The 18,324-nt window shown below is 44.6% G+C and overlaps 1 protein-coding gene and 2 non-coding genes across 3 annotated transcripts in view; all 3 read right to left on the bottom strand.

Moving 5' to 3' along the window:
* Positions 1-3,839: 3,839 nt before the first annotated feature.
* LOC142431615 (cell adhesion molecule CEACAM3-like) overlaps positions 3,840-18,324 on the bottom strand; it is a 40,034-nt gene continuing 25,549 nt past the window's right edge. Inside the window, exons 4-7 of the mRNA XM_075536634.1 lie at positions 6,024-6,141; positions 5,813-5,828; positions 4,001-4,042; positions 3,840-3,911 (exon numbers count right to left, since the gene is read on the bottom strand). Of these exons, the coding sequence (XP_075392749.1) occupies positions 3,840-3,911; positions 4,001-4,042; positions 5,813-5,828; positions 6,024-6,141 (248 nt within the window). The remainder of the gene's footprint in view (positions 3,912-4,000; positions 4,043-5,812; positions 5,829-6,023; positions 6,142-18,324) is intronic.
* LOC142432846 (U6 spliceosomal RNA) lies at positions 10,088-10,194 on the bottom strand. Its single transcript, XR_012780949.1, has one exon. It is a non-coding gene; the product is annotated as a U6 spliceosomal RNA (small nuclear RNA).
* On the bottom strand, positions 10,406-10,512 carry LOC142432845 (U6 spliceosomal RNA). Its single transcript, XR_012780948.1, has one exon. It is a non-coding gene; the product is annotated as a U6 spliceosomal RNA (small nuclear RNA).

Genomic DNA, 18,324 nt, shown 5'->3' with positions numbered 1-18,324 from the left:
ATGAATTTTGTGGGTCTCTCATGAGGAGCATATATTTTTATAATGTTCACTGGTTCCTAGTTTACTGATCCTTTGAGCACTATATAGTGCCCCTCTTTGTCTCTTGTTATGGTTTTCACCTTGATGTCAATTTGGTCGGAGATTAGGATTGCAACCCCTCCTTTTTTAAAGTTGCTGTTTATATTTCAGCCAGCCTTTTATTCTTAGTCTATTTTGTCTGTGACCTTAAGATGTTTCTCTTGCAAACAACAGATTGATGGGTTATGATTTCTGAGTCAATCTGATAGCCTTTGTCTTTTAATGTATGAATTGGGACCGTTGACATTAAGAGTTATCACAATCTCTGGATTCATTGCTATCATCTCGTTCCTTTTGTGTTGGTTGTTTTCCCATCTCCTTCATATGGCTGTGCTGTGTTTATGTGTTGGGCTTCATTCTTACCATCTTCTCCCTCTGAGGCCATGTTATCTTGATAATTGAAATGTTGGCTTCTAGATGGAGTTGGGCTATATGAGGGTCTCCTGCTTGTGCTTGGTGGATGTTGGTCTTCTGACCAGAATAAGTATGCGAAGATCTTCCATGGAGTTTGGTGTCTTACAGCATATTCTTTGAGTTTTCCCTTGTCCTGGAAGACTCTTGCCTCACCATCTATTGTAATAGGTAACTTGGCAGGGTAGAGAATTCATGGACAGGTAGGTTTTTCTTTCAGCTTTCAGAAGATGTTACCCAACTCTCTCCTCCTCTTCATGGTTTCTTCTGATATGTCTGAGCATATATATTCCTACCTGAACACCATTTATGTGCCCGCCATTTTTTCTCTTGCTTCTTTAATTTTTGCTGTTTTCCCTCAAAGTTGGATAATTTAACTATTATATGCTTTGATGAGTTATTCCTGGGGGTTAGCCTAATTTTTGTCCTTTCTGATTCCTGTATTAGTGTCTGATTCTCATTCATTAAGGTAAGGAAGCTTGTTTCCAGAAATTCCCCTGCTAATTTAGCTGTTGACTTCTTGTGTCTTGTTCTGGTAGACCAATTATTTGAATATTGCTCCTCTTCATAGTATCTGTCATTGATCTGAAGTTTTCTTCCACCTCTTTGATGATCTTGTTTGACTGTCTTTCTTGTTTGTTGTAGTCTGCCTGATTGTCCTTGACATCCCTGGTATGATTCTCTGCCTCTTCTAGTTTGGTCTTGAGATCCATGATCTTGTGTTTAGTTTCTGTTACCTCATCCATTAACTCCTGTATTTTCCTTTGGTGCATGGACTTCAGACCCTTTATCGTGGACTTAATCTCCTCTCTCATTGTGTCCTTATTCTGTGTAGCTTCCCTCATCTCCTGTATTATTCCAAGCAGCCTTCTGAAGATTTCTTTTTGTGGTAGATCCATGTCTGATTCTTCTATAAATGTCATTAGTGCCCCTGTTTTGTCTTCCATGGTTTTTTGTTTTGTCTTCCATGTTTTCTTGTTTAGGGTGTTGCAGTATGTTGCTGTTGCATGTCATTTTTTAAAAACTAGGTGCCATGTTTCTGGGAAACCAAGGTGCCCTGAGCTCTCTCTCTGTGTGACTGGTAAGAGTATTTTCTAGGGCTACCCATGGCCTACTATGGTGATGGGCCAAACTGTTATGTAGACAGTGTCCCATGGCAACTCAGTGGCTGATAAAAGTCGGGGGTGGGCCTCTGGTGACTGCTAGGTATGCACCTTGATGGAGTTGGGACAGGTCTATAGCTTGGCAGCAGGTCTGGTCTGGGATTTCAGGCCACTATTGGAAGCCTTTTTTTTAATGCACCAAATAGAAGACAATAGTGGGGGGGGCCTCACTGTCACAAGAAGGGGTGTTGAACAAAGGCAGGGTCAGCCCCATTGCCGTTGGTGCAGGTGCCAGAGGAAAGCCTCCCTGATGTGGGTGGAGGGGAGGTGCTGCTCATTTGGGGGCTGTAACTGAGGGAGGGGTGTTGGGTGACAGCAGGTACAGCCCCACTGTCACAGGGTTGGGGTGTTGGGCAGCTGCCACTGCTGTGGGCAGGGGTGGGGTGCCAAGCAGGCATAGGACAGGACCCTGTTGCTCAGGGTGGCAGGAGGAAAGAAGCCACCACTGCTGCAGGGGTGGGGGTGGGGATCAGGCAATGGTAGGGAGAGCTTCTGCAGCTGCAGGTGATTAAACTTACTACAGGCAGACTGTGGGCAGGGCTTAGCCATAGTTTCTGGGACCATGGATGGGTGATGCGAGGGTCCCAAGCTCAGCAGTGGGACCATCACCAAGTGGGAAGAAAGGAACCTCAGGAGGAGGGAGCAGCTCATGGTAGAGAGTGCCACATATGGAGAGTCACCAGATTGGGGTCCAGCTGTGGTTGTGGGGGACTCAATATGGCTTTTTGTCAAAGTGACCAGCAATTTTATGGAGATAATAGATAATGATCATAGTAAAGTCATAGAGAATGGGAGAGGTAGGAGGGAAGATAAAATAAAGGAGTCAGGCACATTTTATGGTTGCATACTCACCACCTGTACAGCCATAATCTCAGCAGCCAGGTCCACACAGAGAGCAGGAGGAGGAGAGAGAAAATCTTTACTGTTTTTTCAGGCTTTTATAGGTACCTATAAGTCATACATATTCAGTAGTCACCTACATCACAAGGTGGGATGGGAGCCACAGTAAAGTCCCTGAGCTCACAGGTGAGGAAACCTGTTATGTGCATTTGGAGAAGGCATGAAGGGGGGGATGGGTGCTGCGGTGGGAAGAGATAACAGGAATGTCTACTTCTACTGGAACATAGAATCAACCATGGGCTCACTTGAAGGCAGCATAGCTGTTAAGGGAGAATCTGTGGGACTATATTTAATGCAGGGTAATGTACTTGGACTTTATTTCTAACTTGCCTAAGTGGTGGCTTTCCTACTGTGGAATACTAGCTTTCCCTCGGTGTTAAGTTAAGGAATTAGTTGTAGTCCTATTTCCCTCAGTGTTAGCTTTCCACAGCTGTTGGCTAGCTCCGGGTGCAGTGATAAGCTTCAAGGAGAGGCCAATCAGTGGGTGGTGGATGCGGTGGGGTCCGAAGTAGTATGGCCAGCATGGGCTGGGGAGTCCCAGGACCAGGTCACTGATCCCCGGGGTTACAGAGCAAGACTAGATGTAGGGGAAGGTTGACTTCCAAACCGAGCATGTACTCTGGGATGTTTGGGGAGTCTTTTCACTTACCTGAATAACCCCATGCATCTTCCTGGACACTGAATACACTGATTACCACGGAGCTCCCAATGTGGGATGTTTACCTGGGTGCCATCTTGCTGGAACTCTCTCTATGTCATCTTCTTTGAGGACTTCTGATGGCCCAATTCCTGTGCTACCTGTGTTCTGCCAGGAAAAATGCCAGGATCTTACAGGTGATAAGAGAATGGACCCCAATATTCAAGTGAATTTCATGAGGAGAACACTTTCATAAGCAGACAGAGAGAAAACGAGAGGGAGATGTGGTCTTTATTTAGATCTTTTCCACATCATCAAGGATCGGAAGATTTATGTCCAGAGTTCACTTTTCCTGGGAGTCTATTAGGTGCAGGGAGTTGGGAGGCCTTTTGTGTGATACCGCTTGAGCCCAGGGCAGAGGCAATCACCTTTTCTCAGCTGCTATGGGACACGTCGTTGACACCCTTTTCCTTGCAGGTGGATCTCACAGTAAATGTTCGTATCAGGCTTTAGTAATTCCTGTAAGTGACCATCCAAACAGAAAGAGAGATTTAGAGACGTCTGAGTCTCCCATGAACTTCTTGGAACATGTGCTCACTTTCTCCCCTCTTCTCTCAGTCCCACACAAGTCTTTGTGATGGGGCCTGGCTTTACTCAGGGAGGTCCTCCTCCGGGGCCCTCTTCCTGGTCACCACTCTAGCAGTCATATTGGCTGCTGTGTACTGAATTCATGCCACAGACAGGTGCAGGGTGTGTCAGGTTGTGCTCTCCTTAGAGCTATAGGTCTAGAACATTCATGGTCCACACTCACCTCATAGATGGGAACAGCTGCCTGGTTGACATACAGAGGGTCCTGGGCAGAAGAGAGGGAGCACATTAGAGACAGGACTGGAAACATTTGTTAAGACACAGATGCTAGTGAGCACGTGTCAGGACCCTAGGCTGGACAGTTCTTGTCCACAACAGCCCAGGACTCATATCCCTGGATGTTCAGGTCACTTCTCCTCAGTAGTGACCAATTCTGATTTATCATCATCAGGCCCCTGCCTGTAACAAAACCTCATCCTGTTTCATCTCCACCACTTCCCTTTATTACCCTGGGATTCCCGATTGTTGCTCCCAGGGGTCACTCTATCTTCCTATCTGGACTGTAGGTCCTCACTTATGGATACCTGAGTGGATGCTTGGATGGGGGGATATGAGGATTGGGGCAGGGTAGCAGACAGTACCTATTCTTTAAGGGAGAACCAATTCTTGGCCCGGGTATGAATTCCACTGTCCTGGACTATTCTGGGAAGAGTGGTGAGTCTGTGCTATATGTGGATTTTGACTGGCTCTCTTCCCAGAGCCTACACAGCTGGGAACTCCCTCTTGAAGTGGGATAAGGAGGATGAGCTTACCATGGAGACAGAATTGTCAGATTGTTCATGACCTGAGGAGCAGACAGAAGAGTTATCACTGGACACAGGTGGTGTAAAGGAACTTGGGACCCCTCAGAGAGGAGAAGCTGGCAGGTCCTCAGTCTCCAAAGATTCAGGAAAATGGGAGTATATCCTGGGGGTAGGGGGGACTTTGGAATACTTTAGGGCTCAATAGGGAGTACGGGAGGTTGGGGCCCTAGGTCCCACAGTTCAGCGCTGACATGATTGACAAGATCTGTGACTTGAGGATTCTATACTTCCCTGGAGCCACAGGGAAGGGCCCAGGGGTGGGGAGGAGGGATGTATAGTCAAAGGAGGTGAGTAAATACTCACCAGAGGTAGATGGCAGGGGCTGCTGGTGTCCGGGATCACTCTGACTGCTGCCAATAGGAAAGTCAGGTTACTTATGAGGATACAGGGAAAGGTCACAGGGTTTGCTGTCAGAACAGGGGATGAAGAAGGGAACCAATTCCCTGTATGGTGGGAGGGTTCTCATTTCCTCTCTCCATCATTGCTATGATGGAAAGTGAGTCCCAATACAGGAGCTGAATAAAAGGCCTTGTCTCACTGCCATAGAATTAGTGCTGATCCATAGAGATCCTCTGTTGGTTCTGAGACAGTTACTATTTAAGGCAGTAGAAAGCCCAGTCTTTTTCCCTCAGAGCTGCTATTGGTTTCAAACTGCCAACCCTGCAGATCGCAGCCCCACACGTAACCACTACACCATCAGGTCTCCTTATGGACACTTTAAGAATCCATATGTACATTGAGCCAGAAGAAGAAAACCTCAGGCAGAGAGGCCATTCTAAGAGAAAAGTGACTTAGGAGGGACTCAAAACATAAGAAAGGAATTTCCATTGGCCAGTCGAGTGGATTTCAATAAATAATAGGAGACACTGTCATGGAGTAAGGAGCCCTTGTTGCTCAGTGGTTACATATTGGTATACTAACTGCATGCTCAGCAGTTCAAAACCACCAGCCTCTCCTCAGGAGAAAGATGAGGCTTTCTTACTACTCGCATAAGGAGTTACAGTCTGAAACCCACAGGGAAGTTCTACATCATCCTGTAGTGTCGCTGTGAGTCAGAATCACCATGATGGCAGGGAGCTCACTGAGAGCTAACTCCTTCCCCATCAGCACTGTGGGCTTGTTGTCTGAATGAGCTAGCACTGCACAGAGAGAGGGACCATAATTGTCCCTACGTTGTAGATGAAGAGACTGTGGGGACCAGTCAGAGACCAGTCCACAGGGAGAGAGGAGCCTGGCTAGAACAAGAGGGGAGGTTCCTTGGGGGAGTGACAGGGGCTGGAGGATGTGGAGAGCCAGGACCCCAATCTGAAGGTGAAGCCTACTTCCTCCTGGCCTGGGGTCAGTCTAAGAGCAGGAGATGAGGTGAGGGGTGAGTCATCGTACCCTCTAGTCCTGGAGAGAAACAGGAAATACGCCAGGGCGGCCACCAGGAACACCCCAACCAGGACTGCAATCACGATGCCTATGATGATCCCAGCAGAGTGGGCCTGATCCCCATTACCTGCAGTGGACAGAGAGGGTCTGGATCATAATTCAGTCTGGTCTGTGTCTCCACCAGCAGGTGGACCTATGCACATGTTTCTCAAGTAAGGGTGACACCGCATGGGAAGAGACCTTCTCATCACCAAGACCCATTTATATTGAGTAGCAATCATGCAGGGGCCCTGAATTACACTCTGTCCTTTAGGGAAAAGCCATCCAGGAGCACTTGGTTGTCATGGTGACTGTGAGTGAGATAGGAAATTCTTCTAAGACTCTTCTTGTTCCTCAGCCACTGTACCTTATCTCAGGTTCTTAGCTCTCCCTCTCCTCACCTCTGGGCAGGACTTAGGGGGCAGATTGCATTGTGTCAAGGACATTTCATCCATGAATGATCACCATATGGATATCCTCTTGCCTATTCATTTTACCCTTTGCAAGCCCAGGAACCTCCCCGCACCTCTCACTGGAGTTCCAGAGAGTTGATCTTGGGCTGGCCGCTGCTCAGAACCCCTCCTCTTTGCACACAGGCACTGCGTATTTGGGGGAGGGAACCACATCCCTTCTATTGTGGAGAACGGCTGTTCAGATGACAATGGTGGAACAGGCAGTGGATATGACTTTGTGGCAGCACCAATGACAATGTTAACATGTTGGGACACCCAGTATTAGAAAGAAACCTTTCCTCTGCCTGAAGCAGTGCTGGAAGCACTTACTAGTCTATGTCAAGGAATTTGGGAAGCAGCCAACCTGATTCATATTTGTGTCCATTTCAAAGAAAGGTAACCCAACAGCATACAGAAATTATCACATAATATAGTTGGTATCACATGCAAGTAAAATTTTACATGCAAGATCATTTTTAAATCCTGCAGTACTTTGACAGGCAGCTGCCAGAAATTCAGGCTGGATTCAGAAGAGGACATGGGACGAGGACTATCATTATGGATGTCAGATGGATTTGACTGGAAGCAGTTAATTCTAGAGAGATGTCTCCTTGTGTTTATTTTTTTTCCTTGTGTTTAATTGACTATGGAAAGGCATTTGACTGGGTAGATCATAATAAACTACATGTAACATTGAGAAGAATTCCGGAACATTTCATGATGCTCGTGCACACCTATCCATGGGCCAAAATGCAGTCATAGGAATGGAGGGGTTCCTGCTTGATTTAAACTTAAGAACAATGCGTCAGGGTTGTGTCCTTTCCCCACACTTTTTCAATCTGTGTACTGAGCAGATCATCAGAAACTGGACTGATGTGAAGAATGTTTCATCAGGACTAGAGGAAGGCTCATGAACAACTTACAATAGATCAATGGCACAGCCTTGCCATTGAAGAGGACTTCAAGTACTTCCTGGTGAAGATCAAAGACCTCATCCTTCTGTATGGATTACAACTCAATGGAAGGAGAACAAAACTCCCCACAATTGGATCACATATAGCATCATGTTAAATGGAGTAAAGACTGGAGCTATCAAGGATTTAATGTTACTTGGATCCCACAATCAATGCTCATGGAAATAGGAGTCAAGGAATCAATGATGCATTGTATTGGTCAAATCTGCTGCACTAGATTACTTTAAAATAGTGGTTCTCAACCTTCCTAATGCTGTGACCCTTTCATACAGTTCCGCGTGTTGTGGTGACCCCCCCCAACCATAAAATTATTTTCGTTACTACTTCATCACTGTCATTTTGCCACTGTTATGAATTGGGCGACCCTAAAGGATCATGACCCACAGGTTGAGAACCATTGCTTTAAAGTTTTAGGAATCTCAGTTGTTACTTTGGGGATTTAGGTACAGCTGAGCCAAGCCATGGAACTTTCAATCACCTCATATGCATGTGGAAGCTGGATAACAAACAAGGGAGCCCAGAAGAGAATTGATGCCTTTGAATGACGGTATTGGTGAAGAATATTGACTATACACTGGACGGCCACAAGAACAAACAAATCTCTGTTGGAGGTTTAGCAGCATGCTCCTTGGAATGAGGATCTAAGGCTTTGTCTTATGTACTTGGGATATTTTATGCAGAGTGACTGATCCCCACAGAGGACATAATAATTTGTAAGATATAGGAGAAGAAGACCTTCAAAGAGGTGGATATTGATCGACACAGCAGCTGCAACAGTGGGCTCAAACACACTCATTGTGAGGATGACATGGGACCAGGTACTGTCGTGTTCTGTTGTGCACAGTTTCCCAGTCAGAGCTGACTCCCTGGCGCCTAGCAACAATATCAGATTATACTTGCTGGAGGTTTTCCCCCAGCATTCCGTCTTCTGGCGGGGTTTATGGTACAGGAGCTATTGCCTGGACCAGTCACCGTCTTCGTGAGCCACAGGCCCTGCCCACTGATGATATACCAGATGGAAATTCCAGTTTAGTTACTGGGGTAGATCATGAATACAGGGCCCTTATAATCTGTGACTATGATATTGTTGGCTTGGATGGAGAGGTTTATCATCAGTTTTGTGTGGAAACAGAAGAGGTAACTGTGAGAGGAAGGTGGGGTCACTCTCCTTCTTACGGAATCTCAGCTGACTCACAGCCCCCACAGTGAGCTCTTTAAAGGTGACCTAGGGGGTGTGCTGGTAATGACCCTCTACAGAGGTATATCTGTGTTGGTGTTGTTCTCACTAGAAAAAAAGGTCTGCCACCCTGTCTGGGATATGATCATCTCTGGAGTATCCAGGGCCAGGACCTCTTCTCAGCCCATGTGCCCATCAACTTTATCATCAGGTGGAATACTTGACCCTTGGGTCTCTGTGTAGCCCTTGCTGGGGCTGTGTGTGTCTTTAGAACGTAAGATTAGCTCTCTAGCAGACACTCTCCTGTCTATAGGGAAGGCAGATTCAGAGTTGTTGTTGGTAAGTGTTGTGGAGACGATTCCAACCCAGTGACCTAATGTACAACAGAACAAACACAGCCCAGTCCTGCACCATCCTCACTCTTGTTCATTTAAGCCCATTGCTACCTGCATTATGTGAATTCATCTCACAGAGGTACTTCCTCTGGTTTGGGTTTTCATTTTTGCTGCTGCCCCTCTGCTTTTCCATATATGCTATCCTTTTCCAGGACTGGACTCTCCTGACAACATGACCAAAGACCTTGAGTCAAGGTCATGCTATCCTTGCTTCTTGGAAGCATTCTGACTGCACTTCTCCTAAGACAGATTTTTTGGTTCTTTTGGAAGACCATGGGGCCTTTAATTAGTCTCCACCAGTACCATAATTCAAGTGCACATTCTTCTCCAGTCTCCCTTATTCAATGTCCAATTTTTACATGCGCACGAGGCAATTAAAAACACTCTGGCTTGGGTCAGGCACACTTGAGTCCTCAAAGTAACCCCCCTGCTTTTCAACTTTGAAGATATCCTTTTCAGGAGGTTGACCCAATGCAATACATTGGTTGATCTCTTGACTGCTCCTTTCATGACCATTGATTGTGGATCCAAGCAAAATGAAATCCTTGACAATTGGTCTTCATCAGCAAGGAAAGTTATGTCAACTGCATATCACAGGTCATTTATGAGCCTTCCTCCAACCTTGTTGCCTCCAGCCTTTTTCATATATCCGAGCTTCTCCATAGCCCAACAACATAAAAATTTGGCGGGGGTGGGGGGGTTTGTGTCTTGATTTATAGATCTGTTCCTGAGGTTATTTGGAGCACTGTTTCAGAAAATTACATTGGATAAACAAGATAGGTTGAATTTCTAAAATTTTAGTCACTTTTTTTATATAAATCACTTTACTGGGGTCTCTTACAGCACTTAACAACAATCCATGCATCAATTGTATCAAGCACATTTGTACATATGTTGCCATCATCATTTTCAAAAGAGTTTCTTTCTACTTGAGCCCTTGGTATCAGCTCCTCTATTTTCCCTCCCTCCCCCATCCTCTCACCCTTGTGAGCCCTTGATAAATTATAAATTATTATTATTTCCCTATCTTTTAAAAATATATATGGAATGCTTCACAAATCCGCGTGTCATTCTTGCACAGGGACCATGCTAATCTTCTCTGTATTGTTCCAATTTTAGATTATGTGCTGCCGAAGCGAGCACATATTTTCTTTTCTTACACCTTCTGCTGTCTCCCTTCACCCGTTTCCTGTTGCTCATCCCCATGGGGGTGGGAGTGGGGTGTTAATTCTACCCCTTTCTACCCCTTCCCCCCCTTTTCCCGTACTCTCATGGTATCGTTGCTCCCATTATTGCTCCTGAGGGGTTTATCTGTCCTGGATTTCATGTGTCAAGAGTTTTTTTGTTTGTTTGTTTGAATATGGGACGCTTCACGGATTTTCATGTCATCCTTGTGCAGGGGCCATGCTAATCTTCCCTGTATCATTCCAATTTTAGTATATGTGCTGCTGAAGTGAGCACGTGTCAAGATATCTTATCTGTACCAGTGTACATACTCCGGTCTAGCTGGATTTGTAAGGTAGAACTGGGGTCATGATAGTGGGGCGGGGCATTAAAGAACTAGAGGAATGTGTGTTTCATCGGTGCTATACTGCACCCTGACTGACTCGTCCCTTCCTTGTGACCCTTCTGTGAGGGGATGTCCCATTGTCTGCAAATGGGCTTTGGGTCTCCACTCCAACCCATCTTGTTTGTATCAATATGATTGTTTGTTTTGAGTCTTCTGATACCTGATCCCGTCGACCCCTCATGATCACGCAGGCTGGTGTGCTTCTTCCATGTGGGCTTTGTTGCTTCTCAGCTAGATGTCTGCTTGTTTAACTTCAAGCCTTTAAGACCCCAGATGCTATATCTTCTAACAGCTGGGCATCATCAGCTTTCTTCACCACATTTGCTTACACACCCTTTTTGTTTAGCCTACTTTTTAAAAGATCTCTTCTGCAGAATCGGAATGGCCTGACAAGCTTTCTTGGCTGGGAAAGTTATGTATTTAAGTTACTCCCTTTTGTGTATAATGGCCTCCATTTCCCAGCTACTTCTGTTCTTCCTCTTTTCTATAATGCACACTCTTCTGCACTCTGTATTTAAATTACTCCCTTTTATGTATAATGGTCTTCATTTCACAACCACTCGTGTTCTTCCCTTTTTTCTATAATACACACTCTTCCGCATTCAGCTAATGCCTACTGTTCTTCACTGAGATCGGGGACCTGTCCCACTTTTTTGTGAACTACCAGAGCTCTCAGAAGATGAGTCTTGCACATCCAATACTGCACAAGGTTAAAAAAATTTTTTTTAATGGGGCCAGTGGCAGTAATTTCCAAACAGCTTCATCCCATGAATGTTTGGACCAGAATGAATTGAGTGATCTGATCAGGGACTTAAATCTTTCCAAAGAGCCTTCTGACTTGCTTGCCTCCAGACTAAAGGAAGAGAATGCATGTCAGCCTGGAATGAAAACTACATGATATCTAAGGAGAGAAAATGATTTGCTATCGATCTTTACTGAAGACAACAACGTAATGTTCTGCATGACACCGGAAACCTTCTGAAGAAAATTGCTCTTTGGAATATAACCCAAGTGAGTGGTATTTTTTCATTGACAGTTCAAAACATAATTTGAAAAGTTTCCTTTTAAATAACAGCAACAAATAGGGTTCTATTCCAATCAATCACTCCACAAGAATGAAAGAAAGAGTCCAAAGCCAGCTCTTTAGTCTTGGAAATGATAAATGACCAAGAACATCAATGGATGATTTATGTAAAGATGGCTAATATTCTTGATCAACAAAATCGGCACACAAATTATCCTTGCTTTTTATGCCTTTGGGATAGTATAACCAAATATGAACATTGGGCAAGAAAAGGATGGCCTGCGAGAGAATGTATGGTGGATAGAGGACAAATTATAATCCGTAGAATCTTTGGTCACATGAGATAGAATTCTGCTGTCCAATGAAACAATTTTGTGAAGGCTTTGTATGTGGACAATTCATAAATTGAATGTGTAGGGCATAAAGTACCTGCACTTATTGAAAAACTAAAGGCAGGAATTTTTGATGGCCCACAGATCAGACAAACTTATAAATGACCCACATTTCATAGCATCACTGAATGAAATCAAATCATGTGCCCGGTTGTGTTAGTGAAGGTTAACTAGAGAAACAAATTCATAGACATACATTTGTATATAAGAGCTTTATATCAAAGGGTAATTGGATATTAAGAAATATCCCAGCCCAGTCCAGATCAAGTCCACAAGTCCTATATTAACCCATATGTCTGATAACAGTCTATAAATTCCTCTTCAGATTCATGAAGTGCATGCAAGGATGCTGAATGCAGGAAGATCACAGGCCAGTGGGTAGAAAGTATTGTGGATCCAGTGGTGGTGGAAACATCTCAGCACTGGCATGGGTCTCCACATGGCTCCTTCAGCTCCAGGGTTCTGGCTCCATCAGCATAGCTCCACGTGGCTTGTCAATAGGAATGTCTCACAGGGAGAGTGTGTGTCCTGCCTCCATGGAGGCAGACTTGAGTTCCCAGAATGCTCAGGAAAAAACACATGCCCACACAGAGGCCTGATCTGATTGACAGGCTAGATTTCACCCATTCACAAGTTGACAGATTATGTAACTTCCACACTGGTCATTATCTTGTTGTGGAAAAACTTTCTTGGCAACCAGAAGGCAGACAAGTACACGTAATTAATAGAAGACGGGTTCTTTCATTTCAACAGGATTGGCTATAGCATGAGTGTTCAAGTCTATTGTCTGCACAGACACTTAAATCTCTTTCCAGACAACCTTGGTGACTTAAGCAAAGAGCAAGGTGGAGACATCAAACCAATGGAAGCCAGATATCGAGGAAGATGAGAAATACACATGGTGCCTGGCTATGGTTGGAATGTTATGCAGGATTGTCCTGGAAGATCCCACTCTTGGAAGTCTTACAAAAGGAGCGTCTCATGTGACAACAGAATGGAAAGTTTGTATTGAAATACTGCGCGTTTGGTACAAAATAAGTAGATTTTCATGTAGCACACTGTCTTTTAAGTTTTAGTGTGTTTCCTTCATGCTAAGAAGGTATTCATTTAAACACTACATTAAAATATCCCGAGTTTTTTATGGGTGAGCAGAGCGGAAGGTGGCAGGTGGATTAAGTTTGACCTAAAAATCTAGAGCCAATGGGGGAAGACTGGTACCATTTTTGGAATCAGCAGGTCAAATATACCCAGAAACAAGTCTAACATTTGAGTCACCACAATATTGTGTTGACCAGTGTTGCTCAGCCGACAGATTGAATGAGTGACTTTGGCGAGAAGATACAACCCTTACCATCGATTGTTTTATTTTGTCATATGGGGGTGACTTGTGTTTTGTGATGCTGAAAACTCTGTCAGTGGGCTTTCAAATATCAGAAGGATACCCAAAGTGAACATGTTGTAGCAGAGCTTCCAGACTAAGAAGAAACTACCAAGGAAGAATCGGCTGTCGACTTCAGTGGAATGAAAACCAAAACAAACAAACAAACTCAGTGCTACTGAGTCAATGCCAACTTATAGCAGCCCTATCAGAAAGAGTAGAGCTGTTCCTGTAAGGGTCTGATATTAAAACTATTTATGGGAGTAGAAAGCCCCATCTTTCTCCCTCAGATGGGGGATGGTTTCAAACTGCTGACCTTGTCGATCTTAACCCAATGCTCAACCACTACACCATCAGAGGTCCTTTGGAGGAATTAGCCATTGAAAACCATATGGAAAGTAGTCTCTGAGTTAGGGCAGCTTAATTTTAGTTAATCTCTGAGATAGGATGCCTTAATTTGAGGATTTGATTTTAAAAGTCATTTCCATAGAATTGAAGAGGAATCATCCTGGTCTTCAAAACGTTTGAAACTGGAGAGATTTCAATCTAATGGATGGATTAGCCAGAAAAGAAAAAAAAAAACTTACTTTCTTTCTGACCTATGGATTGAAAAGCAGGTGATGGAAATCTCTTAAGAGAAGTGCTTACAGTTTTCATCAAAGACTGGTACTCTTAGCTCACTCTATTGATGACACACTTTTGCCTCCACCACCTCTACCCCAACCCCCATGAAGGGATTCAAGGGTGAATCTACCTATTTTCCCAAGTCTAACTAATGAGTTATCATGCCCACTCCCCACTGGTGCATCAGCTATGCTAATGTCATCCAGCATATGCAACTGTAACTTCAGATCCAGGACCCTGTCAGACTCATTGCCACAAGAGCAGTACTGTTCCCATTTCTTGGCAGCATCGCCCCAGGTTACTCTGGTATCCTTTTAGAGCATGACTCACATGCGCCTGGTCCATCCTCTCCAGTTCAACCACAGAATGGTGTGTGTGTATTGGGTGACACGGAGCGGAGGAGCAGAGTCTTGTCCTCCCATCAGACACTTTTGCCCTCCTGTCAGACACTTTTCCATTCTCTTACTTGAGTAAAAGTGTGATCTTGTTCCAAAGAGTTTTATGTTCCCTGTAGCGCATGGAGTTGAAATGAAAGAGGTGACAGAAATGAAAATGCAAGTGACAGAAAGCTAAAGCAACAGTCCCCCGAGAATGATCTAGGAGTGGCATCTAACTTCCTCTAACTTCAAAGGGGGGAGTTAAAAAAAATCAAACTCTACAACGCTATTACTCAAGGTCCATTCTTGAGAAACGGAGGTCAGACAAGCCTCCACTCTCCAACCTTCTTTATCGACTCTGATGCCAACCATCATTCCCCCTGCACACTCTGCTTCTCAGCTGGGCTCACGAATTCATTATGATGACCACACAGAACTCACTGACCATACCCATGATCACGGGATTTGTAAGAGAAGTTATCAGGTTATAATTGCTCAGGTGCAATAATTCAGTCAGGGAAGCCTTGTCTCAGCCGTGCCTGGTCTTTGGCCTTTCAGCCACAAAGTCTCTTGCCTTTGGCCCTGCTTGAGCCAAAGTATGATGCTACTGTGATGAATCGGGCGACGCCTGTGAAAGGGTCGTTCGACCCCCATAGGTGTCGCCACCCATAGGTTGAGAATCGCTGCCCTAGACAGAGACATGGGAAACAAACAAACAAAAATATGAAATAAAAACTAATGGGAAACCAAACCCCAGCTCATAAAAGAGACAGGTTTAATGGTAAGATTGAGATTGGTGGATCCCTCAAGATTATGGCCTTTAGTCACTCTTCAGATCTGGAAGTGAACACGCTGTGTTAGATTCATCAACTATTGAAGATAAAAAACGTAGTGATTACCCAAGGACACCGTGCGAAGGGTTAGGAAAGAGTGTCGGTGCCGTGAAAGAAGTGCAACGGAGGAGCCGAAACAAAGTATGTGCGGTTGATTGACAGGAAAGTTGGTGATCTGCTCGGGAAAGCTTCAGCTCATTCACAACAAAACGCTTTCTTCTTAAAAGACCTTTGGTGGGAGTAACAAAGACCATAGCCAGAAGATCCACATTAAATAGTTCACTACACTGCATCCTCACACTCCACAGTCATTTCAGCAGCTGAGAGTACCCTCTTCCTTCATTCCAGGATGGAACCAAGGTTTGCCCTGAGAACTAAGAGGAGTGACGGGAGGAATGCTATGCACACATGGGATGGAAATGCTCAGGAACAGTATTTGGAATCTTTTGGTGCCCAGGGCACCAAAACCAAGCCAAACTGCCACAGAGTTGACGCTGGCACACGGTGACCCTACACGACAGGGTAGAATTGCCCTTGTAGGTTTCCAAGGAGTAGAAAACCCTTGTCTTTCTCCCACAGAGAAGCGGATGGATTCAAACTGCTGGCCTTGCTGGTTGCAGCCTAATGTATAACCACCACACCACCAGTGCTTCTCTTGTGCAAGGGACCCAGGCTGGGAAATATCTCCTTCCTGGTTCTTTCTTGAAACCAGACAGCCAGCCTTCCACTCCTGAGCTCAGGGTCGGAGCTCCAGGGACCCACTTCTCAGAGACTGTGATAGTCTTGACCTTGGTTCTTCTCAGGTCACTGAGAGGTTATGGACAAAGCAGGTCTAGGGTTCAGTCTCGTTTGTTATGTTAGGCATAAAGAACTCTTGTAGGGCTATCTGGAGACACCTGTTGGTAAGCCAGGAATACAGTTCAGGTGAATTGGATGCCACGTGGCAGAAGAGGATGAGGGTTGCCCCTGGAAGGTAATATGAGCCTGATGGGGAGGTTGTAGGGGTGTCTGGACCATTTGGAGAAAAAAGAATAAAGCTACATTTTGATGTATCCAGATGGGAAAGAAATATCCTGTTTTGACAAGGACGAAACTGCTAAGCTTTGTTTTAACAAGTCCCACACAGTAAACCCTCTTTGTTCACAGAGTCTGATTTTGAATCCATCAACCTGTTTCCCTTCATAGAAGTTATCCACCAATGTAACCAAGAGAAATTACTGAAACCCAAATGAAGGTTGAACATGATAGTGGGACAAGAGGAAAGAAAAGGAAATGGAGGAAAGAACTAGGAAGCAAAGGGCATTTATAGAGCTCTAAATACAGGCATGTACATATGTAAATATATTTACATATGACAATGTATAAATATATCTATGTGTGTATATTTATAGGTTTGGTATTAAGGTAGCACATGGACTTTGGGTCTCTACTCAAGTACTCCCTCAAAGCAAGAACACTTTGTTCTATTTAACTGGCATTCCATTATGCTCACCTTTCAGACACAATCACTGAAGACAGAGTGGGTGCATAAGTGAATGGGGTGAAGAAAGCTGATGGTGCCCAGCTATCAAAAGATACAGCATCTGGGGTCTTAAAAGCTTGAAGATAAACAAGTGGTCATCTAGCTGAGAAGCAACAAAGCCCACATGGAAGAAGCACACCTGTGTGATCACAAAGTATGTGCGGTTGATTGACAGGAAAGTTGGTGATCCGCTCAGGAAAGCTTCAGCTCATTCACAACAAAACTATAGGATTAGGTATCAGGCATCAAAGCACAAAAAATCATATCAATGTGAATGAGGGTGAGTGCAGAGTGGAGACCCAAAGCCCATCTATAGGCAACTGGACATCCCCTTACAGAAGGATCACAGGGGGGAGATGAGCTCATCAGGGTGCAGTACAGCAATGATGAAGCATACAACTTTCCTCTAATTCTTTAATGCTTCCTCCCTCCCCCACTCTATGATCCAAATTCTACTTTACAAATCCTGTTAGACTAGAAGACGTACACTGGTACAGATCAGGGCTGGAAACACAGGGAATCCAGGACAGATAAAACCCTCAGGACCAATAATGAGAGTAGTGATACCAGAAGGGGAAGGGTAATGTGGGGGAGAAAGGGGAGAACTGATTACAATGAGCTAGATATAGTCCCCTCCCTGGGGGATGGACAACAGAAAAGAGGGTGAAGGGAGACATCAGACAGTGTAAGACACGAAAAAATAATAACTTGTAAATTATCAAGGATTCATGAGGGAGAGTGGGGGAGGGAGAGGGGGAATGAGGAGCTGATACCAAGGGCTCAAGTAGAAAGAAAATGTTTTGAGAATAATGATGGCAACAAATGTACAATGTGCTTGATCCAATGGATAGATGGATTGTGGTAACACTTGTATGAGCCCCCAATAATATGATTTTTTTAAAAAGGTGGGGGGGGGCTCAGCCCACTCACCAGATGCTCTGTTACATTTGCAATCATTTGATGAGTTGTTTTTGAAATGCCATTACTGAAAACTAGAACATACGGTGGCACGGGGTGGGGTTAGCTATTGAGTCGCTGACTTCAAGGTTGGAGAGATGAACCCACCAGCTTCTAAAAGAAGGAAGATGAGGCTCTGCTCCCGGAAAGACCGACAGCCTCAGGAACCCTATCTGTAGAGAGAGGGCCCAGAGTGAGTCAGAATTGACTCCACAGCAATGGGGTTTTTTTGTTTGTTTGTTTTGGTAAACTTATAAATAAATAAATTACAATCAAACAACAACAACAAAAGTAACTGTCACTCCAAAAGCATCAGCGTGTTCTGATATTGATGTATCAATATTTTGTATTTTGTATCTATATTGTCTGTACTGGGGGAGGCGGGGCTTCAAAAGTTTGAGGAAGAATCCCATTAACGACTACTTCCATTTTTCCATGAACTTTGTTAAGTGCCCTCCTATAATGGGATGTTGTTGCCATTCTAAGGATCCCTGGTGGCACAGGGGTTACCATTTGGTTGCTAACCACAAGGTCAGCAGTTCAAAACCACCAGCCGCCATTGGGAGAAAGATGGTGCTTTCCACTCCTGTCAAGAT

This window comes from Tenrec ecaudatus, chromosome 18 (genome assembly GCF_050624435.1).
Source record: "Tenrec ecaudatus isolate mTenEca1 chromosome 18, mTenEca1.hap1, whole genome shotgun sequence".
Lineage (NCBI taxonomy): Eukaryota > Metazoa > Chordata > Mammalia > Afrosoricida > Tenrecidae > Tenrec > Tenrec ecaudatus.
The sequence above is the reverse complement of the archived record's forward strand: the minus strand, read 5'-3'. Positions and strand labels throughout refer to the sequence as shown.